Consider the following 24,198-nt stretch of genomic DNA (forward strand, 5'->3'; position numbering starts at 1 on the left):
AGTGCTTCTGTGGTAGTGGGGCAAACCAGCAGAAAATAGGTGCGTTGCACCGTGATTGTCTCAGTATTCTGTCACTCATGGGGTCACTACGTCACCGCCAAGTCTAAGGGTAGACATCGAAAATTCAAGCCCTTTGGGTCCGGACATAGTTATATTAGAAGTACCCTTCCAAGAAGGCTCAAGGTCAATGACCACAGATAAAATGACGTCAAGTCACGTTATATGTACAGTAGCTTTGATTGGACTGATCGTGTCAACATCTTACTTTCAAAATCTAAGCTAGCAGTCATCATCATGAATCAAGCTGACAATCTACTGGCAAATCCTTTTTAATCCTTGTCATATGAAGAGAAATAATGAAGAGAAATTATAGATAAAAAATTATCGGTGCTCATCAGCCATTAGACATAAACATTACACAACAAGTAGGAAATCACAAATTCAACAGTGAGTGGTTTGGAAGGAATCGGTGACAGTGGCTAACTGCAAGCATTGCAACTGGGAAGTTCTGGGAAAATACATTTGGGAAAATACATTTTGAACGGTCATCCAACTCGGAATTGTAAATTCATCCTCTTTCTCTTTCTTTGGTGACAAAATTTGCAAACGAAGGACTGCCGCGCCACATTTATTTTATGCTACTGCATAAATGATGTAATATGCCAGGGAGATATGTATACTGTAGATTAGAAAGTAATGCTAAGTGTATGTTGTATAATAAGCTGTTAGTAGCCCGTTTGCCTTACTCTAATAATTTGGTCTACTTTCACCTCTTAATTTTCACCCATAACCTGTTTTAGAGAAATGTAATCATTGAATATTGTAAGAGCTTTCATTGTCTGCTACATGCCCCCTTTATTTATCCTACGGTTTTGACTTGGTGTACAGGGAGAGCACTGTAAGAATGGCCCATGTTCTGAATTTTGTTGCTGTACATTTTGTACATTTCAAAAGTACTGAACAAATAGTTATATTGACTACGTACGTCCCAGCTTGCTCATTAATGTCAATCAAAATTACGGATTGCATCTTATCGCTTGTCGTCCCTTATGCCATAGTTTGTATATCTCAATTGTCAGTAAACACCACATTTGTTTAATCAAGTCAGCTATGTTTTTTTTAAAGGCAGTAAATGAGGCTGAATGAACTGTTTCGCTGCAAGACAAGGCTCCGCTGATAGCCAGGTGTAGCAGTGGTAAGGATTCACTCCATGGTGCTGAAAAGAAGGCTCTGCTGTTGGGACAATTTTATGTAGACCCTAACAGTTAGTGGGAACGTTTGTCACCGTTATAGTGCGATTCATATATTGTTTAGTGTTGTGTTGTGTAGTGGCTTTGGTGGCATGCATCTTTAAAAAAATGTTAAGTTTGCCTCGCCAAGATATATATGCTAAAATCGCCACTGGTGATTTATGACGATCAATGGGACGTCGGAGTATCGCGTCTCAGCGTTTGTGGACTATTGCCACGTTCGTATACTATTTGGAACCAGGAAACTCAGAAATGTTCGACTTGCCAACTACAACCAGTTAGCGAGTCGGACATTTCTTAGTTTCCTAGTTCCGACTAATCTATGAACGTGGCATAAAATGTACGTTCCTGTCATAGTTCACAAGGGCATGTTGGGGACTGTAGTTTAAATAGTAGAGGGACTGGATGAGTTGCCCAAGTCTTCTGTCCTGTAGAGTTTTATAGGCTACTGGTTACATTATTACAAGGCGATTTAAGGTTATTTTTACGGACACATATAGCTTATAAGTATTTAGTATTTACATTCTTATTTGCGAAGGCCTATGTTTAATTTTAAATCTAAAGATTAGCTTGTACGCCTATACCGGGGTAGATTGATCTGACTTCCTGTTGCACTGCGGTGCTTTGTACGTGCTTTGCCTGCTGTTAGTTTACTAGATATCGCGGTGAATGTCATGCAACAACACAAGTTAAGTAGGGCCTCGTTATGATTGACAGGTAATTATAGGCTTATAACCTAGATAAGAGGACACTAGCTGCTTGGTAACATGGTAAACCTGTAGGCGAGATATCATCCACAACCATGACAATTGGGTGAGTTATTATTATTGCGCAGGCCTATCATGTTGCATTCGTTCCGAGTTGTTTTTATGGGCTACAAGTCTAGCTTTTACAGATCTTCACACAAGATGCTGTCTGAGATTCTGTGGTGATTTTATGCGATTGAATGATGACACGTAGGCAAGCATTAGAGGCAGGAATATTGGTGAAATTGAGAGAGGGGAGGGGAGACGAGTGTTATGGATGGTTATCCCCATTGCTGTAGGGTTTTTTAATATGACAGTTCCTCAAGGCACGGCAGCAGACAACGAGCGTATATAGGCTATAGCTCAGTGGAGTGAACTATGTAGTTGTGCCAGGGCGGTTCTGTGGGGGCGTGCGTCTCGGTGGACTGTGATCGGGGTTGTGTTCACTTGAGAGGAGAGGGCTGTTCTGGCTGTCCAAGCAGGTTTGCCGGACCATTCTTGGTGAGATGGTTTTGCAGGAGAAGCATAGGCAGTTATGTACATTGTGAGCGCTGCTTATGCGTGTTTATGTTTACTGCATGCAGTGCATAGTATTCTTGTGACAGTATCTTTTCGTCTGTGTCGTGACTCGTGATTGTGGGTGCTTCATACTGCAGTTACTGTTCATGTATATATGCTGGTGCAAATCCTTTGTTCTCTTCATGCACATCATGGTTGTTTACATTGCCATGATCCTTTTTCACTTTCCCAAGGGACAGTTCGAAACGAAATGTACAGTACTGGGGGGGGGGGGGGGGGGGGGGCAACAAAACATTTTGGTTTGGGGAATGTTTTTTTTTTTTGCACAGGGGAGGGTAGTGCGTTTTTTTCCCCTGATTTACATTCGCCATTCTGCAGGTGTTACTATATATTGTCTTCCATATTGCCAGATTTCCTATTCTGCTTGCATGCTCCTCCCCTATCAAGGTGTTTTGGTACTTCCCTTATGCCCTATGCTTTTTCCACATGCTTACTATACCACACACAGGTCAATATAGTCTACCAATCAACTGTCTATCCTGCCCTGTATTCATAGTGACAATAGTGGTAGGTGGATCGTTTGTCCAGATCTGCTGTAGGTTAAGTAGAAATCATACCACACAAAATAATTAAAATCGGAATTTTTCAAAATAAGTCCACAAAATAGAGGAATAGCTGATAAGCAGAGGAGAGGCCAGGTGCATAATTGCATGAAAGAACAGTGAAGACATGCAATTCAAAAAGCTCTCTTATTGATCTTGTTTAAGAACAATCAAATTATCCTACCTAGCCTACAACACCACAATCCAGTTAATAATTGCAATATTGTTTTCAAGTGAGTATAATTCTACTCTAGGCTTTACACTGCAGTGGAAAAGGTCATTTGAATAATGGATCAAAAGCCCTGTTATTTGAATGTTTCATTCCATTTGGATCAGTTGTGGGTCTACTCTTGACAGATTATAGAAAGGCACAGTAGCAGGCCACTCTGTCTGTATTTTTACTTCTGATGCGTTGTCTGTTGCTGAACCATCATTCTCCCAAGTTGTCATATGCTCCCAGCAGGCCCAGTTATCAGTGTGGACTCGAGTCACATGACTTGGACTCGAGTCTGACTCGAGAAAATAAAATAACTTGACTTCACCTTGGAGCCTCAAGACTCGGGACCTGACTGTTTACTTGAAATTATCTGGCCAGGGTTTGTAATGTCATGTCACTTATTTTGTGGCACAGAGTCTCCATGGATTAGGCTACTCTCCACACAGCCAGAGACAGTACCGCACTTGCAAATAAACAGATTAGCTAGTGAAACGCACACTCTGCCCTCTGATTGGACCAGCAAACTGTCAATTAACACAGGTCGGGTGAGCTACAGTAGCGCAGTGAGAAGGTTTTGAGGGGATGCTGGCACTGGAAAAAACAGAGTAGACTAACTACGTTATTATTATCCATATAAAATTCAGTCTAGCAATCTGCTACGGAGGCATCTTGCCAGAACAATAGGCTACCTGGTGATTTCATTGATTATTTTCATATTTCAGGTAGGCCTAGTTTGGGTGGGTTATAAGTAGGCCTGTGGCGGTCACGAAATTTCGTCAGCTGGTGATTGTCAAGCAAATAACTGTCAGTCTCACGGTAATTGACCGTTAATTAACAAACACATTAAGGATCTCCTGGCTTCCACACATAGCCTACAAGCCATTTTAAAAACTCGAATAAATCCATGTAATATAGCCTACACCTTAACAATAAATCCATAATTTATTTTAGACATGTCTAAAGAAGCATGATATGAAGAAAATGTAGTCTATTTCAGAAGAACATAATAGCATACTCTGAGTTGTCCTGATGTGGCTATGACTGTGGGCTACACTAGTTTAACAGACAAGATTTACTTATAATTCCGTGGCATTATTTGATATTATTTTATAGTATGAATAATACAATTGAACAAAGCTGAATAAAATCTAAATATTTTCTCCAAACGATTTGAGGGAGTGCGCACATGCGGCTATTATGTGTTGAGCGGTTAACAAAGAAACTGGTACTCATATGCTTAATTTAGAGTTATTAATGTAACTTTAGTTGTTCTACAAATGTTGGGCTATATGTTTTGATTTTTAATACATTGTAAGGCTGCATGGTGAGACTAATGATTATTTGAAAAAAGTCGCTTGAAAGGCATGAGCTCTGCTTTGTTTTTTGCGCCGGCTGTACACACTTCATTAGTCTCTCATTCACAATTTGACAAGCACTTGATGATGCCTTGAATTTCATGGCGGCATCGCCTTTGTGGCCGTAATGCACCCTAAAAACATCCATGCCTTTTGCGGCCGGGAGTGCTGCGTTGTGCCATATCCAATTACGAGGTGCATATTGAAGATATTGGATGAACTGTCCACATTTACTTTGTCAGCCAACAAGATGAGTAGGCCTAATGAACAGCAAAAACTATAGCCAATGTCAATGTACTATCCCCCATAGTACAAAAGTCGACCTATTCTGTGCGAGAAATAAATATTCCAAACAGTCTGGGACAGTTGTGGGATGCGATAGATCCCAAATTAATACAACAACTAGCATCAACAAACCTTGTTTATGTAATGTGGCTGACGCAACAGATCAGAACGTTTAGCTTAACATGTTGATAAACTATTAGACTGTCACATTATAAGCGCAGCAATGCGCACATGGCAGTAGGCTATAAGGGTGAATGTTCCATAAGCAGAAAACACCATTATCAAAAGTGACCGCAAATGAAATTATGCATGTAATGCTTTTATCATAAAAGGTGCATTTTTATGTTGAAAATTATCTTACCCAAACTTGAAACTCACGAGTAAAGCGGATTAATGTGCTTAATTTTAAGAAATTATTTGGCCACTTTAGTTGTGATGCAAACCTTATTAAAACATATAAGCCTATGGGCTAGGCTACATGAGGTGTGTGACTATGATTTGAACAAGTCGCAAAAACAGGCATTGTTTCTTATGCTGGGCATCATTCACAAGTGATGATATATAATTAATCAGACTATTCTTGATTTAATCTGGTCTTTACATATACTAAACAATATGTGTGACATTTATGATTTAGAATGGACCATTATCATGCACCTGTATCGAAACGGGCAGAGGAAAAAATACATGTCATCTATGCACTTAAATAGCGAATGGATGCTTTTCCCGTCGTTTATTTTCATGCCAGCCAGGTTGGCTATACTCCTGTTGTAAATATAAGCAATGTGCTTAATATTAGGAAAGTTGATGAATAAATATAGTAGGCCTAGCCTATAGAAAGCTCATGGGATCCTCCTCTTTTTATTAGCGGCCATCACTCTGTTTTCTCCCGCAATTGCATAGCCTATAGAAATGTTGCGCAACATGAAGTGTTTGATTAGATTTTCAAATACATTTGCATTGATGTCAGAGGGAGTAGAGGGACAATATAGTGCTGAGTACCAGGCAGTTAGCAAGTTTGGTAGGCTACTAATGACCAGCAGCAACATCAGAGCTTAGACAAGCCTAAATACCGTAAGTAAATGGTCATGTGGAATTTGAATGCCTTCATGACTTGTGACCGCTGGTAATACGGTCACTGCAACAACCCTAGTTAAAATTATATACCTCAGGGGTGGTACTGGCTATATATCTAACATCGCACTAGCTTCAGTACTTATGTGATGAAGATGTAACATATTCTGGTGAATTACAGTGCCTTCAGAACCCTTTACTTTTCCCACATTTTGTTAGGTTACAGACTTATTCTAAAATGTATTAAATTGTTTGTTTACCCTCAATCTACACACTACCTCATAATGACAAAGCAAAAACTGGTTTTTAGAAATTTTAGCAAATGTATAAAATAAAAAAAAACGGAAATATCACATTTACATAAGTATTCAGACCCTTTACTCAGTACTTTGTTGAAGCACCTTTGCCAGCGATTACAGCCACGGGTCTTCTTGGATGTGACGCTACAAGCTTGGCACACCTGTACACCATTCTTCTCTGCAGATCCTCTAAAGCTCTGTCAGGTTTAATGGGGAGCACCACTGCACAGCTATTTTCAGGTCTCTTCAGAGATGTTCGATCGGGTTCAATTCCGGGCTCTGGCTGGGCCACTCAAGGACATTCAGAGACTTGTCCCGAAGCCACTCTTGTGTTGTGTGTGTTCTTAGGGTCGTTGTCTTGTTGGAAGGTGAACCTTCGCCACAATCTGAGTTCCTGAATGCTCTGGAGCAGGTTTTCATCAAGGATCTCTCTGTACTTTGCTCTGTTCATCTTTGCCTCAATCCTGATTAGTCTCCCAGTCCCTGCCACTGAAAAACATCCCCACAGCATGATGCCGCCACCACCATGCTTCACCGTAGGGATGGTGCCAGGTTTCCTCCAGATGTGACGCTGGACATTCAGGCCAAAGAGTCCAATCTTGGTTTCACCAGACCAGAGAATCTTATTTCTTATGGTCTGAGAGTCTTTAAGTGCCTTTTTGGCAAACTCCATGTGGGCTGTCATGTGTCTTTTACTGAGGAGTGGCTTCTGTTTCGACCACTCTACCATAAGGCCTGATTGGTGGAGTGCTGCAGAGATGGTTGTCCTTCTGGAAGGTTCTCCCATCTCCACAGAGGAACTCTAGAGCTCTGTCAGAGTGACCATCAGGTTCTTGGTCACCTCCCTGACCAAGGCCATTCTCCCCCGATTGCTCAGTTTGGCCGGGCGACCAGCTCTAGGAAGAGTCTTGGTGGTTCCAAACTTCTTCCATTTAAGAATGATGGAGGCCACTGTGCTTTTGGGGACCTTTAATGCTGCAGAAATGTTTTGGTACCCTTCCTCATATTTGTGCTCCTGTCTCGGAGCTCTATGGACAATTCCTTCGACCTCATGTCTTGGTTTTTGCTCTGACATTTACTGTCAACTGTGGGACCTTATATAGACGAGTGTGTGCCTTTCCAAATCATGTCCAATCAATTGAATTTACCACAGGTGGATTTCAATGAAGTTGTAGAAACATCTCAAGGATGATCAATGTGAACAGGATGCACCTGACCTCAATTTAGTTTCTCATATCAAAGGGTCTGAATACATATGTAAATAAGGTATTTCTGTTTTTTTAAATGTCAAAACTGTTTTCCCTTTGTCATTATGTGGTATTGTGTGTAGATTGCTGCAGATTTGTATTTATTTAATCAATTTTAGAATAAGGCTGTAACGTAACAAAATGTGTAAAAAGTCAAGCAGTCTGAATACTTTCTGAATGCACTGTAATTACAATATTTGAGAGAAAGAAAAAGACTACAGACAGATCATGCTTTCCATCCAATCCTGCAACCCCCGCTGCATATAGGTAGGCTGTGTGATCGTGCTTGCTCTGGACTCTGGACTAGTTTATATTGACTGTTAACATTAATGACTTTCAGCTCAAAATGCAGGTGTAAAACGCAGTTTATTTCTGTATCTTTCGTTTAAAAAAAAAAAGAAGAATTTGCGCGTGCATGCGTGGGGGGTCGCAAACTTCGAACCCCTCCTTTTTGTCGTACGCAGGTCAAAACGTTTGAGACCCACTGCGCTAGCAAACAGGTTGCTGATTTGTGGTACAGCTATAGGATCGGGTGCAGCGCAAATGTAGGGAGAGAGGATTAACATAACTAAATATGCAGCTACAAAAATGGTTTGCTGATCAAGAATATTAACTGTTTTGTAGTGAATTCTTCTTTCTTAACCCATTATTTTATTTTTTATTTTTTTATTTCACCATTATTTAACCAGGTAGGCTAGTTGAGAACAAGTTCTCATTTACAATTGCGACCTGGCCAAGATAAAGCAAAGCAGTTCGACACAAACAACAACACAGAGTTACACATGGAATAAACAAACATACAGCCAATAATACAATAGAGAAAGTCTATATACAGTGTGTGCAAATGAGGTAGGATAAGGGGGCGAGGCAATAAATAGGCCATAGTGGCCAAATGATTACAGTATGGCAAATTAATCACTGGGGTGATAGATGTGCAAGTAGCGGTACTGGGGTGCAAAGGCGCAAAATAAATAACAGCATGGTGATGAGGTAGTTGGATGGGCTATTTACAGATTGGCTATGTACAGGTGCAGTGATCTGTGAGCTGCTCTGACAGCTGGTGTTTAAAGCTAGTGAGGGAGATATGAGTCTCCAGCTTCAGTGATTTTTGCAGTTTGTTCCAGTCATTGGCAGCAGAGAACTGGAAGGAAAGGCAGCCAAAGGAGGAATTGGCTTTGGGGGTGACCAGTGAAATATACCTGCTGGAGCGCGTGCTACAGGTGGGTGCTGCTATGGTGACCAGTGAGCTGAGATAAGGTGGTGCTTTACCTATAGATGACCTGGAGCCAGTGGGTTTGGCGACGGATATGAAGCGAGGGCCAGCCAACGAGAGCATACAGTGGGTAGTATATGGGGCTTTGGTGACAAAACGGATGGCACTGTGATAGACTGCATCCAATTTGCTTAGTAGAGTGTTGGAGGCTATTTTGTAAATGACATAGCCGAAGTCAAGGATTGGTAGGATGGTCAGTTTTACTAGGGTATGTTTGGCAGCATGAGTGAAGGATGCTTTGTTGCGAAACAGGAAGCAGATTCTAGATTTCGTTTTGGATTGGAGGTGCTTAATGTGAGTCTGGAAGGAGACTTTACAGTCTAACCAGACACCTAGGTATTTGTAGTTGTCCACATATTCTAAGTCAGAACCGTCCAGAGTAGTGATGCTGGACGGGTGGGTAGGTGTGGGCAGCGATCGGTTGAAGAGCAGGCATTTAGTTTTGCTTGCATTTAAGAGCAGTTGGAGGCCACGGAAGGAGAGTTGTATGGCATTGAAGCTCGCGTCCCACCTACTCAACAGCCAGTGTAATCCCGTGGCGCGATATTCAAATACCTTAGAAATGCTATTACTTCAATTTCTCAAACATATGACTATTTTACACCATTTTAAAGACAAGACTCTCGTTAATCTAACCACACTGTCCGATTTCAAAAAGGCTTTGCAACGAAAGCAAAACATTAGATTATGTCAGCAGAGTACCCAGCCAGAAATAATCAGACACCCATTTTTCAAGCTAGCATATAATGTCACATAAACCCAAACCACAGCTAAATGCAGCACTAACCTTTGATGATCTTCATCAGATGACAATCCTAGGACACTATGTTATACAATACATGCATGTTTTGTTCAATCAAGTTCATATTTATATCAAAAACCAGCTTTTTACATTAGCATGTGACTAGCATTCCCACCGAACACTTCCGGTGAATTTACTAAATTACTCACGATAAACGTTCACAAAAAACATAACAATTATTTTAAGAATTATAGATACAGAACTCCTTTATGCACTCGCTATGTCCGATTTTAAAATAGCTTTTCGGTGAAAGCACATTTTGCAATATTCTGAGTAGATAGCCCGGCCATCACAGGCTAGCTATTTTGACACCCACCAAGTGTGGTACTCACCAAACTCCGATTTACTATTAGAAAAGTTTGATTACCTTTGCTGTTCTTCGTCAGAATGCACTCCCAGGACTTCTACTTCAATAACAAATGTTGGTTTGGTTCCAAATAATCCATAGTTATATCCAAATAGCGGTGTTTTGTTCGTGCGTTCAAGACACTATCCGAAGGGTAAAGAAGGGTGACGCGCCCGACACGTTTCGTGACAAAAAAATTCAAAATATTCCATTACCGTACTTCGAAGCATGTCAAACGCTGTTTAAAATCAATTTTTATGCTATTTTTCTCGTAAAAAAGCGATAATATTCCGACCGGGAGTCGTTGTTTTCGTTCAAAGAGAGAGAAAGTAAACATGGTGTCGGCTCGTGCACGCGCCTCCAGTCTCATTGTCCTCAGATCGACCACTTACTAAATGCGCTAATGTTTTTCAGCCATGGCCTGCAAAGCCACCATTCATCGTTCTGGCGCCTTCTGAGAGCCTATGGGAGCGTTAGAAAATGTCACGTTATGCCAGAGATCCCCTGTTTTGGTTAGAGATGATCAAGAAGGCCAAGATATAGTCAGAGAGAGCGCTTCCTGTTTGGAATCTTCTCAGGTTTTGGCCTGCCAAATGAGTTCTGTTATACTCACAGACACCATTCAAACAGTTTTAGACACTTTAGTGTGTTTTCTATCCAAATCAAACAATTATATGCATATTCTAGTTACTGGGCAGGAGTAGTAACCAGATTAAATCGGGTACGTTTTTTATTCGGCCATGCAAATACTGCCCCCTATCCCCAACAGGTTAACACAGTGTCCAAAGAAGAGCCAGAAGTATACAGAAGGGTGTCGTCTGCGTAGAGGTGGATCAGAGAATCACCAGCAGCAAGAGCAACATCATTGATATATACAGAGAAAAGAGCCGGCCTGAGGACTGAACCCTGAGGCACCCCCATAGAGACTGCCAGAGGTCCGGACAACAGGCCCTCCGATTTGACACACTGAACTCTATCAGAGAAGTAGTTGGTGAACCAGGCGAGGCAGTCATTTGAGAAACCAAGGCTGTTGAGTCTGCCAATAAGGATGTGGTGATTGACAGAGTCGAAAGCCTTGGCCAGGTCGATGAATACAGCTGCACAGTATTGTCTCTTATCGAGCGTGGCTGAGGTGCACCCATGACCAGCTCGGAAACCAGATTGCATAGCGGAGAAGGTACGGTGGAATTCGAAATGGTCGGTGATCTGTTTGTTAACTTGGCTTTCGAAGACCGTAGAAAGGCAGGATAGGATAGATATAGGTCTGTAGCAGTTTGGGTCTAGAGTGTCTCCCCCTTTGAAAAGGGGGATGACCGATGCAGCTTTCCAATCTTTGTGGATCTCAGACGATACGAAAGAGAGGTTGAACAAGCTAGTAATAGGGGTTGCAACAATTTTGGCTGATAACTTTAGGAAGAGAGGGTCCAGATTGTCTAGCCCTGCTGATTTGTAGGGGTCCAGATTTTGCAGCTCTTTCAGAACATCAGCTATCTGGATTTGGGTGAAGGAGAAATGGGGGAGGCTTGGGCAAGTTGCAGTGAGGGATGCAGGGCCGTTGACCGGGGTAGGGGTAGCCAGGTGGAAAGCATGGCCAGCCGTAGAAAAAGGCTTATTGAAATAGTCAATTATCGCGGATTTATCGGTGGTGACAGTGTTTCCTAGCCTCAATGCAGTGGGCAGCTGGCAGGAGGTGCTCTTATTCTCCTTGGACTTTAGTATCCCAGAACTTTTTGGAGTTAGTGCTACAGGATGCAAATTTCTGTTTGAAAAAGCTAGCCTTTGCTTTCCTAACTGCCTGTGTATATTGGTTCCTAACTTCCCTGAAAAGTTGCATATCGCGGGGGCTATTGGATGCTAATGCAGTTGCCACAGGATGTTTTTGTGCTGGTCAAGGGCAGTCAGGTCTAGAGTGAACCAAGGGCTATATCTGTTCCTGGTTCTACATTTTCTGAATGGGGCATGCTTATTTAAGATGGTGAGGAAAGCACTTTTAAAGAATAACCAGGCATCCTCTACTGACGGAATGAGGTCAATATCATTCCAGGATATCCCGGCCAGGTTGATTAGAAAGGCCTGCTTGCTGAAGTGTTTTAGGGAGCGTTTGACAGTGATGAGGGGTAGTTGCTTGACCGCAGACCCATTACAGACACAGGCAATGAGGCAGTGATCGCTGAGATCCTGGTTGAAGTCAGCAGAGGTGTATTTGGAGGGCAGGTTGTTTAGGATGATATCTATGAGGGTGCCCGTGTTTACAGATTTGGGGTTGTACCTGGTCGGTTCATTGATAATTTGTGTGAGATTGAGAGCATCAAGTGTAGATTGTAGGATGGCCGGTGTGTTAAGCATGTCCCAGTTTAGGTCACCTAACAATCACGAGCTCTGAAGATAGATGGGGGCAATCAATTCGCATATGGTGTCCAGGGCACAGCTGGGGGCAGAAGGTGGTCTATAGCAAGCGGCAACGGTAAGAGACTTTTTTCTGGAGAGGTGGATTTTTAAAAGTAGAAGCTCGAATTGTTTGGGTACAGACCTGGATAGTAAGACAGAACTCTGCCGGCTATCTCTGCAGTAGATTGCAACTCCGCCCCCTTTGGCAGTTCTATCTTGTCGGAAAATGTTATAGTTAGGGATGGAAATTTCAGGGTTTTTGGTGGTCTTCCTCAGCCAGGATTCAGACACGGCTAGGGCATCCGTGTTGGCAGAGTGTGCTAGGGCAGTGAATAAAACAAACTTAGGGAGGAGGCTTCTAATGTTAACATGCATGAAACCAAGGCTTTTACGGTTACAGAAGTCAACAAATGAGAGCGTCTGGGGAATGGGAGTGGAGCTAGGTACTGCAGGGCCTGGATTAACCTCCACATCACCAGAGGAACAGAGGAGGAGTAGGCTAAGGGTATGGCTAAAGGCTAAAAGAACTGGCCGTCTAGTATGTTCAGAACAGAGAGTAAAAGGAGCCGATTTCTAGGCACGGTAGAATAGATTCAAGGCATAATGTACAGACAAAGGTATGGTAGGATGTGAATACAGTGGGGGTAAACCTGTGCATAGAGTGACGATGAAAGAGATATTGTCTAGAAATATCATTTAAACCAGGTGATGTCACCGCATGTGTGGGAGGTGGAACTAAAGTGTTAAGTAAGGCGTATTGAGCAGGGCTAAAGGCTCTACAATGAAATAAGGCAATAATTACTAACCAAAACAGCAATGGACAAGGCATATTGACGTTAGGTAGAGGCATGCGTAGCCAAGTGATCATAGGAGTCCAGTGAGTGGCTTCAGACAGCTAGCGGGCCGGGGCTAGCAAGCTAGCAGAAGGGCTTTTGAGGGACGTCGCGACGGAAGAAAGTCTGTTGTTGCCCCCTCGTGCTGTGACGTCGGCAGACGGATCAGTAGGGCTCCGTGTGGTAAACCAGGCCAATTGGCAAAATAGGTATAGTGGCCAAAGAATTTGTCCGATTGGCCTCTTAAGCTAACAGTCCGATGTGCTCTAGACAGCTAGCGGGCCGCGGCTAGCAGGCTAGCAGATGGGCCTAGCAAGGCTAGCTCCAGGCTAATTGGTTCTTGCTTCGGGACAGAAACGTTAGCCAGGAGTGGCCACTCGGATAGCAGCTAGCTAGCTGCGATGATCCAGGTGAGAAAAAAATAAAGGTTCAGAGCTTGCGGTAGGAATCTGGAGATATGGAGAAAAATGAGTAAGATATGCTGTGGTTTGAGTCGCGCTGTGCAGACTGGCGAGAGTTGTCCGGCCTAAAGGTAGCTGATGACTGCTAGCAGTGGCTAGCTGACTACTAGCTAGTTAGCTGGCTATCTTCTGTTGGGGGGGTTCCGGTTCAGAGGATGGATCAGCAGGGCTCCGTGTGGTAAACCAGGCCAATTGGCAAAATAGGTATAGTGGCCAAAGAATTTGTCTGATGGGCCTCTTAAGCTAACAGTCCGATGTGTTCTAGACAGCTAGCGGGCCGCGGCTAGCAAGCTAGCGGGCCGCGGCTAGCAAGCTAGCGGGTGGGCATACAGGGGACGTCGCGACGGAGGAGTCAGTTGAAAAACCCCCTCGGGCAGAATTACGTCGGTAGTCCAGTCGTGATGGGTCGGTGGGGGTCCAGGTATTGTAGCCCAAGGAGTGGCTGATGTGCCTCTACTGCTAGCCGGGAGATTGGCCTAGCAGATGGGCCCAGCAATGGCTAACTGACTACTAGTTAGTAGCCAGTTAGCTGGCTAGCTTTTGATGGGGGTTCCGGTTCTTAAGTATAAAGAAATAGCAGATCTGTACCACATTGGGTGAGGTGGGTTGCAGGAGAGTATATTCAGTCCGTAGATGGAAAGTGATATTAAAATATATATGAAATATATACGGAAAAAAACAAGGAAAAACGATATTTACACGTGACAAGACAAAACACACGTCCCACTGCTACGCCATCTTGGATGTAGACCCTCACCTTAAGGTCCTCACCTAAAGTGCAGAGTATCAAAATCCTGAGGCATTTGTAAATCTGTTTTTTTCAGGAGGGTTCAATCGCAAAGGTTCTATCTGACACTTCTGAATTAGACTTGTTCAGTTTTTAAGAAGACTGTAGCTATTTGAATACATACATAATATAATATAACTATTGTACCAAGATAGTCAGTACTCATCATCAAATACGTTAAGAAATGTATTACGATCATCAGACGAATTACTGTCATCACTGAACAATGATGTGACATTGTTTACTTTAAGATTTCTGATAGTGTTATTTTCTTGCTTGTGTGCCATTTTTGCTCGCTAGACGAGCCTAGACCATACTTAGATGGCAAAGACGTGTTCTGATTGGTCCCTCTGTATTTGTTCAGGCTTGTGATTGGATTGCAGATACAATCTTATAGCACCAAGTTCAAATTAGTTTATGCAGATAGAAAGCTGTAGTTTTTCACTTAAAATGAACTTTTTCAAAAATCTAACTTCACAAACATATGAATAACCATCTAAAGATCTATTATATGTGACTAACTCATTTTTGACAAAAATGTCAGATGGAACCTTATGGTCTCAGCGTCTCAATTTGTACTTGAACAAGTCATTGCATGTATAGATTTTTTTTTTTTACTTGACTTGTGACTCGACTTCACTTGCTCTTAGAATGCACGACTTTGACTTGACTCCACCCGTTCTACTTGGGACTCGACTTGAGACTCTGACCTTGTTACTTGAGACTTGCTTGTTACTCGAATAATAGTGACTTGGTCTCACCTCTGCCAGTTATTCAGGAAAGCTTAACGCGTGTTCTGCCTGCTTTCCGGATCAGACCGGCTATTCCTCGACCTAGAAACTAATGTGCCAATATAGCCTAAATATTTGACATTTAACTTTTAAAATGTATTACCTTTTTATGGAGCAGCAGGTAGCCTAGTGGTTAAGAGCGTTGGACCAGTAACTGAAAGGTCTCTGGTTTGAATCCCGGAGCTAGCTGAAAACTCTGTGAATGTGCCCTTGTGCAAGGCACTTAACCCTAATTGTTCCTGTAAGTTGCACTGGATAAGAGCGTCTACTAAATTATTAAAATGTAATAAACATTTAAAAAAGCATTATTTATGGGGAAAAAATAAGGTATTATCTTATAAATAGGGAAGGTGGAGTTATGTCACGTGCCGTTAACAAAAATATGGAAATGTTTGCTCTATCCCAAATTACAACCAGCTGATTTCAGCGTTAACTCAAAAATGGAGGAGGCAATTGGAAAGGGGAGAAGGTAGGGAACTTGTCTGCCCTTTATTAAAGACCAAAATTGGCCTCCAAAAATTGTCATAAATACAAAAATATAGCCGCTTTAATTTGAGGATCAAAATCTTTTACAGGTTGCAAAATAGTTTCGATTTTCGATGTGCCGATTCCATGGCACATGGTTTATGAACTGATACACAAACCAACGCTTGTTTCAAAAAACAGTTTTTTATTATACAAGATTCTTGCCATGAACAGAATGTTATGTGCAGTGCTGTGAAAAAGCATTTACCCCCTTATTTTTCTCATATTTTGCCAATTTTGGATACTGCAGTGTTTGGTTTTTGCCAGGCATAATGGGACCGATGTCGTCCAAAAAGTTAGACTTTTGAATCATCTGTGCATGGAGCATACTTCCAAGAGTGTTGATGGCCATCCAGGGGCTTCCAGGTGCTTTTTGGAAAACATGGGTCCCGTTATGCCTTGCAGAAACCAAACACTGCATTCCACAGTAAGTACCTCATACCAACAGTCAAGCATGGTGGTGGTTTGGGGATGCTTTGCTACTTCAGGACCTGGACAACTTGCCTTAATAGAAGGAACCATGAATATCAGAGAATTCTACAGGAGAATATGTCAGGCCATCCGTCTGAGCTGAAGCGCAGATGGTTCATGCAGCAAGATAATGATCCAAAACACACAATCAAGTTTACATGAAAATGGCTATAAAGCAACACATTTGAAAGGTTTGGAATGGCCTAGTCAAGTCCAGACCTAATCCGAATTGAGAAGATGTGGCAGGACTTGAAACGAGCAGTTCATGCTTGAAAACCCACAAATGTCGCTAAGTTAAATCAATTCTTCATGCAAGAGTGGGCCAAATTTCCTCGACAGCAATGTGAGAGACTGATCAACAACTATAGGAAGCATTTGGTTGCAGTCATTGCAGCTAAAGGTGGCACAACCAGTTATTCCGTGTAAGGGGGCAATTACTTTTTCACACAGGGGAATTGGGTGTTGCATAATTCTGTTAATTAAATAAATAAAATAATATTTTTTGTGTTATTTGAACAGGTTCCCTTTATCTAATAGTAGGTTTTGGTTGAAGAGCTGATAACATTACCTATCAAAAATATGCAAAAATAGAGAATCAGAAAGGAGGCAAATACTTTCTCACAGCACTGATATGGGGCATACAACCATGTTAGCTTTGCAGATTTTGCTGCGAAGAGACAGAACCATTAGATTACTTATTCTGGTATTGCCTCTATGGTATTGCCCACACAAAACCCACACACATTCACATACACACATAACACACACAACACACACATGCATACTGACACAACACAAACACACATACAGTTGAAGTCGGAAGTTTACATACACTTAGGTTGGTGTCATTAAAACTGTTTTTTCAACAACCCCACACATTTCTTGTTAACTAATTACAGTTATGGCAAGTCGGTTAGGACATCTACTTTGTGCATGACACAAGTAATTTTTCCAACAATTGTTTCCAGACAGACTATTTCACTTATAATTCACTGTTTCACAATTCCAGTGGGTCAGAAGTTTACATACACTAAGTTGACTCTGCCTTTTTAACCTTTCTAGCGCAGGCGTTCTGCTAGCGACCCACCTCGACAACATCCGGTGAAATTGCAGAGCGTGAAATTCAAATGACAGAAATATAAATATTTAACATTCATGAAAATACAAGTGTTATACATCAAAATAAAGCTTAACTTCTTGTTAATCCAGCCGCTGTGTCAGATTTCAAAAATACTTTACGCCGAAAGCACACCATACGATTATCTGAGGACAGCGCCCCGCATACAAAAGCATGAAAAACATATTTCAACCAGGCAGGTGCGCCACGAAAGTCAGAAATAGCGATATAATAAATGCCTTACCTTTGAAGATCTTCTTTTGGCACTCCAAAAGGTCCCAGTTACATCACAAATGGTCCTTTTGTTTGATAAAGTCCTTCTTTATATCCATAAATACTCAGTTTAGCTGGCGCGCTTCAGTCAATAATCCACCAGTTTCCCTCCTTCAAAATGCATACAAAATGAATCCCAAACGTTACAAATAAACTTATCCAAACAAGTCAAACAACATTTATAATCAAACCTTAGGTACAAATACAAATTTAAGACGGAGAATAGTATGTTCATTACCGGAGATAAATAACAAAGAACACACTTCATCCACGCGCATGGAAACACTACAGCCAAAATGGGAGCCACTTAGAAAAACTACAACTTCTAGCTAATTTTTCCAAAAACCAGCCTGAAACTCTTTCTAAAGACTGTTGACATCTAGTGGAAGCCCTAGGGACTGCAATCTGGGAGGACTTCGCCTCATAATAAACATGAAATCCATTGGAAACAGTGGTAGGCTGAATTTATTTTGGGGGGATGGTTTGTCCTCGGGGTTTCGCCTGCATATCAGTTCTGTTATACTCACAGACATTATTTTAACAGTTTTAGAAACTTTAGAGTGTTATCTATCCAAATTTACCAATTATATGCATATCCTAGCTTCTGTGCCTGAGTAACAGGCAGTTTACTTTGGGCACGCTTTTCATCCGGACGTGAAAATACTACCCCCTGGCCTAAAGAGGTTATTAAACAGCTTGGAAAATTCCAGAAAATGATGTCAAGTTTCTGATAGGCTAATAGACATAATTTGAGTCAATTGGAGGTGAACCTATGGATGTATTTTAATGCCCATCTTCATACTCAGTGCCTCTTTGCTTGACAACATGGGAAAATCAAAAGAAATCAGCCAAGACCTCAGAAAAAGAGTTGTAGACCTCCACAAGTCTGGTTCATCCTTGGGAGTAATTTCCAAACGCCTGAAGGTACCACGTTCATCTCTACAAACAATAGTATGCAAGTATAAACTCCATAGGACCACGCAGCCATCATACCGCTCAGGAAGGAGATGTGTTCTGTCTCCTAGAGATGAACGTACTTTGGTGCGAAAAGTGCAAATCAATCCCAGAACAACAGCAAAGGACCTTGTGAAGATGCTGGAGGAAACAGGTACAAAAGTATCTATATCCACAGTTAAACGAGTCCTATATCCACATAACCTGAAAGGCCGCTTAGCAAGGAAGAAGCCACTGCTCCAAAACCGCCATAAAAAAGCCAGACTACGGTTTGCAACTGCAAATGGGGACAAAGATCGTACTTTTTGGAGAAATGTCCTCTGGTCTGATGAAACAAAAATAGAACTGTTTGGCCATAATGACCATCGTTATGTTTGGAAGAAAAGGGGGGAGGCTTGCAAGCAGAAGAACACCATCCCAACCGTGAAGCACGGTGGTGGCAGCATAATGTTGTGGGGTTGCTTTTCTGCAGGAAGGACTGGTGCACTTCACAAAATAAGGCAATAAATAGGCCATGGTGGCAAAGTAATTACAATATAGCAATTAATGGCGCTGAAAGAAAAATTGCAGTTTCATGGGTCATTTCCTGCAATTCTACACATTTTGCCATGGGGCTGAGAGAATTTGTAGTTTTAAACCTAGTTTCCTGCAATTCTATACATTTTGCTATTCTTATGCTATCTGATTGACTCAAACATTATAACAAAGTCAATGGGGGCCCCATGCCATGCAATTTTTTACATTTAAAATTCTCCTTGTCTAGTTTTTATTTTGGTGATTGTTAGTTCTCAAAGATGATCTTATTTAAAAATATATTGCTCCATGATATGTTCTACATATTTTTATATCTGGTTCTAGTCGTTTAAGTTTATACTAAAATCTTTTTACCATCCCGAAAAAATTATCCATGAAGTCATTTTACATGCATGAAATGTGACTCATGGCTTTGTACAATGCAGTGTGGAGGTGTGTGGAGACCTGAATTTGAAATGCCATCCGTATGGGTGTGTGCATGATGCACTGCGTGTGTCCAGAGCTGAGTGTGGGGGTGGGAGTTTGCACAAAGGGTGGTGCAGAGGGTGGGAGTTAGCTGGTTTAATATGGAACTAAGTGGGGGAGTCATGTGGAAAACTGAACTTGCAATGACATCTGCATGTTGGTACTCTACTTCTGTATTAGATGCTGCCTAAAGTCTTGAGTGTATTTGTTTGTGCAATGCTTATGTCTAATGACCTTTTCCCTATTTCCTTCCCTGTCTTTCTGATGCAGATGCCAGATACTCTGAGGTATGTTGTCTGTCTGCATTTGTCTAAAATGAAAAAGGGCGGGAGCAGCACAAATACCGCACAGCCAGACGCGATGCAGGGGGAGCCCTCCCCTCATCCCTGAGTGCTGAAATGTCCGGACTGGAGCCGTAGTGTGTCATCAGATAGTGTCAGACTGCATCCAGCAGGGGGGATGATAAGAGTTTGTTGAAAGTAGCCTTTCAGACACCCTGTGGAAGATTTTCCTCTAAAATACATTTTCAATCAGTCAGACAGATTTGGTCATTGACCTTCTCAACAGTAGTTTCTCCAGACCAGACCATCAGGGGTTTTAGCGAGGAGCCAGTATGGAGTGGTCACTAGAAAGGGTGAGGGAGATGGTGGCTGGAGGGATGCAGTCTATGAGGGACTGTGAGTCCAGTGCCTTTGGCACAGCCATGTGCCTGCTGCTGCTCTTTGTGTGGTACTGTTACAGGGTAGGTCGTGAGCACAGCTCCTCTCCCCTGCGTGGGGGGTACAGCACTGAGCCCAGTCGAGTAGGAGGGGGTGGGGGGGCCTTGATCAGCACAGATGGGGATGGTAGGGCTAAAGGCAGGCCGGTGTCAGGGGTGGAGGAGCAGAACGGCTTTGCTTACTGCCAGTCCACCGAGTGTTTTCGCTGCACCAACACAGGGGAGGGTCTTAATCAGAGGCTGTACCACAGCTTGCAGGATTATGCCAAACGCTACACCTGGTCAGGCATGGGCAGGGTACACAAAGGGGTACGAGACCAGGGCCGCTACCTCACCAGCCGGCCCACCATCCAGAGGCCAGAGGTGTTCTTCCTCCCTGACCTGCCCTCAGCACCCTTCTTCTCCCGGGACGCACAGAAACACGACGTGGAGCTGCTGGAGAGAAGCTTCCCTGCTCTGCTGGCTGAGTTTGAGAACATCTACCACGCCCCCCCAGCGCGGGCTGGCTCCTCCCTGCCTCCGGGCTGGAAGGCCAACACCACCCCCCATGGCCAGTGGTGGACCTTCTACCTGGTGAACCAGGGAACTCCGCTGGCCCTCAACGCCAGGAGGTGCCCCCGGGCATGGAGGGTGCTGGGCCAGCTGCGCACCTTCATTGCCAACAACGTGTTTGGAAATGCCTGCTTCTCTGTGCTGACCCCCGGAGCTCTGATAACTGAGCATTATGGCCCGACCAACGTCAGGCTGCGCTGCCACCTGGGTAAGAAATAGAGAGAGCTCCCTGGAGGGCTACAACACTGTTAAATATAGGGATGCACCTGGCTCCCAAAATGCACCTGGCTCCCATATGTATGTGTTCACCTGTGTCTTTGTGAAAGTATTACAATGATAATAATGCTATTCACTTTCGTATGGTTGGTTTCAAAGCTTGCTTTGCTTGCAGCATATACAGCAGACATTTTAGAATATATTCATATGTGTTTGTGTCATACAATATTTTCCTTGGTTTCTTTAGTAATTATATAGACTGACTTGCTGTCTGTCCTCTGTAGGTCTTAGAGTGCCCTCTTCCTGTGAGCTGGTAGTTGGAGGGGAGCCGCAGTGCTGGTCTGAGGGGAGCTGTCTGCTGTTTGATGACTCCTTCCTCCACAGGGCCTTCCATGAGGGTGAGAGAGGGACAGCTGTTTGTGAGGAGGGATGAAAGGGGTTGCCTTTTTCTACCCTGGGTTGCGTGTGTGAGTTTGTAATATTTTGACAAAGTGTTATTAAGCTGTTATAAAGGGTTGATTGGAGGAAAACAGGAATCTGTGTTTTCTCTATGTTCAGGCAGCCCAGAGGACGGCCCCAGGGTGGTCTTCATGGTGGACCTCTGGCATCCTAATGTGGCAGCTGCTGAGAGGCAGGCTCTGGACTACATCTTCACCCCTGGACGCTGAGCAAACGGTGGGGTGGGGTGGGGTGGGGGGGAGAGAAAGAGAGACAGAGCTACAGAGAGAAACACAGAGAGGTAAAGAGAGACAGAGAGAATGTGTCAGAATTGAAGAGAGAGTTGGTGAGAAAAGTAGAGAAGAACAGTGTGAGTGAGGTAAGAGATCTTCTTTGTCTCTTGTTCCGTTCCCACACTCACTGTGTACATATTCTCTGTCTTGTTCAAATTGGCTCTCTCCCTGTAACTCTCCCTTAGCACCTACTGACTTTGACCAAACAGACGTAATGTAAAATATTACATTTGAATGTTTACAGCCCCAATCCTTATATCTGTAATTATCCCTGCCCATGTGTGATAGTTTACTGTGCTCTCCTTTAGAAATCAATACAGCTTTCACTAAAACAGTTGGATAAGCACATAGAAAATGTTTTTTAGAGATCAAATGATTTGCTAGAGACTGCCTGTGTTGTTGCTACACAGGAGAAATGGTTGTATTTGCAGTAGTGGGGAAATCACTGGGGAAGCCAGAAAAAAAGCCATATTACAACCTGTGTTGTGATAACTGCGTTGTTTGCTCTATAACCTGTTAATTCATATGCCTTGCGACTGTGATATATAGGTCTAAAGACCGAGACAATAAGAAGACAGTGGCAGAATAAATTCAACCACACCTTTGTTTTATCACAAAACCGGATAGCAACCTCTGTCCGGTTTAGTCCACAAAGCATATTGCATGTAACAGACAGTTACATGACCTACAGCATGGTCAAGCAAGTTAATGTCTCTGACATTTTTGGACTATTAAACAACTATTGATTTAGAACCACAGAGAGTTACCTCCAGTCTCAAAGAAAACAGGCACCGCTGCCTCCACTATTCCAGCACCGTTTCAACTTCAACATTTCAACATCATCAAATCACCTTTGCTTAGTCTAATACAGTGAACTAAAATATACCAAAAACAATTTAGTCCAATCAACATAAGCTAAACATGATGTGGCTGTCCACGGTTCTAATTTTTTTGTGCGTGTGCGTGTGCGTGCAAGTAGAAAAACATGTTGACTCACCCTACTTGTAGAGAAATTCCAATGCCATCCTCCTCCCTTTCATTTTGACGAAACGGTCTATCATACAGTACACACTTTTATTTTTTGTTGTCCTAGGCTAGCTGGCTAAAACGCATGCTGGCCTAACTTCCATTCATGGGCAATGTTAGCTAGATAATGTTAGCCTTCTACATCTAGCTACATGTTGAACTAACGTCCTCTCAGGCCAGGGTCACAACAATGTATGAATGAATGGTCAGAATGCCATTATAATCATTGGCCAGTACAGAGAATTAAGTAAAACAACAAGTCCAAATCCCTATCGCCATCCATGGCTTATTTAGGAAACGGACAACTTTAGCTAGCTAGCTAGTCACTGGAAGACAATAACACAACGAGATGCAACAACTCAACTTGTTTCTATCAATGATGTATGCTCTCAATGCGATTTGATAGTAGTGACGCCAAAATCCAAGCTGGCTTCCCTTGACACTTTTTTTTGGTGCGCCAGGACCGTTTAGCTCAACGATGAGCAACTTTTTTTATTTATTTTTTTATCAAGGGAGGCCAAATGCTCGCAGGCTTTCCTTGCATTCCATTCAATGCTTGGGGCGGCAACAATGTCATACATCTATCTGATGCTGGCTGTCGTTGGGACCAGACAGAATCAGATAGATGGCATACACGTAGACCGACAGAGGGGGCTCTGTTTCGCTTGTTCGGATGCTTTCTCCTCCGAGATACATTAAGCCTCTTGCAAATTGAGGGAAAATGATGAAACAGAGAGATGAATGATAAATTATTTAATGTTATTTTCTTGGTACATTTTGGGGGAGCCTGGCTTCCCTTGACATCCATGAATACACGCCACTGTGTATTTGGTAAATGATCTAATTAATGCTTGTAATATGGTTGGTTGTATTTGATATCAACTTTGTATTTATGTAAATATAGTTGGAGTACAAAACATATCTGAGAGGTTTTGAAATATAATTGTCTTACAATCAGTAGTTATTGTGTGGTCTTAATTTACTGGTACTGCAATGTCATCTTCTCTCCCGAGTATTTGTCATTTTGAGACATTCATTTTTAGATATTTGAAATGTTTATCAAGTGGTTTGGCTATTCAGTAACTGTTCAGTAACATTTTATACCATTCTGTGATTTTTCAGCTGCATATCAAATGTTTGGTGATATTCTTCCCCAATAGTCATATTTGTGGCATTTGTACTCATTTTGAACAGTATTTAATAAATGGCAAATTATCTGAATCAGACAACTTCAGTCTTGAATTCATAATCTATTTTGTGCATGGTAACACTGTTGCAACCGCTTATGTATTCCGTGTGTGTCTGCATATCAGTACCCTTGGGTAGAATGTTGTTCTGCAG

The 24,198-nt window shown here is 42.5% G+C and overlaps 1 protein-coding gene across 2 annotated transcripts; it reads left to right on the plus strand.

Moving 5' to 3' along the window:
- Nucleotides 1–1,656: 1,656 nt before the first annotated feature.
- Nucleotides 1,657–24,086, plus strand: LOC115164633 (aspartate beta-hydroxylase domain-containing protein 2). 2 transcript variants are annotated; one of them, XM_029717320.1, is made up of 4 exons: nucleotides 1,657–2,063; nucleotides 19,885–21,092; nucleotides 21,385–21,498; nucleotides 21,659–24,086. In XM_029717320.1, exons 2-4 carry the CDS (start codon nucleotides 20,228–20,230, stop codon nucleotides 21,766–21,768), a joined length of 1,089 nt encoding a protein of 362 aa, XP_029573180.1. In that variant the 5' UTR covers nucleotides 1,657–2,063; nucleotides 19,885–20,227; the 3' UTR covers nucleotides 21,769–24,086. The 2 variants fall into 2 exon arrangements, with proteins under 2 accessions (XP_029573180.1, XP_029573181.1); XM_029717321.1 differs by lacking the exon at nucleotides 1,657–2,063 and adding an exon at nucleotides 2,070–2,497.
- Nucleotides 24,087–24,198: the final 112 nt, after the last annotated feature.

The sequence above is a fragment of the Salmo trutta genome, chromosome 27 (genome assembly GCF_901001165.1).
Source record: "Salmo trutta chromosome 27, fSalTru1.1, whole genome shotgun sequence".
Lineage (NCBI taxonomy): Eukaryota > Metazoa > Chordata > Actinopteri > Salmoniformes > Salmonidae > Salmo > Salmo trutta.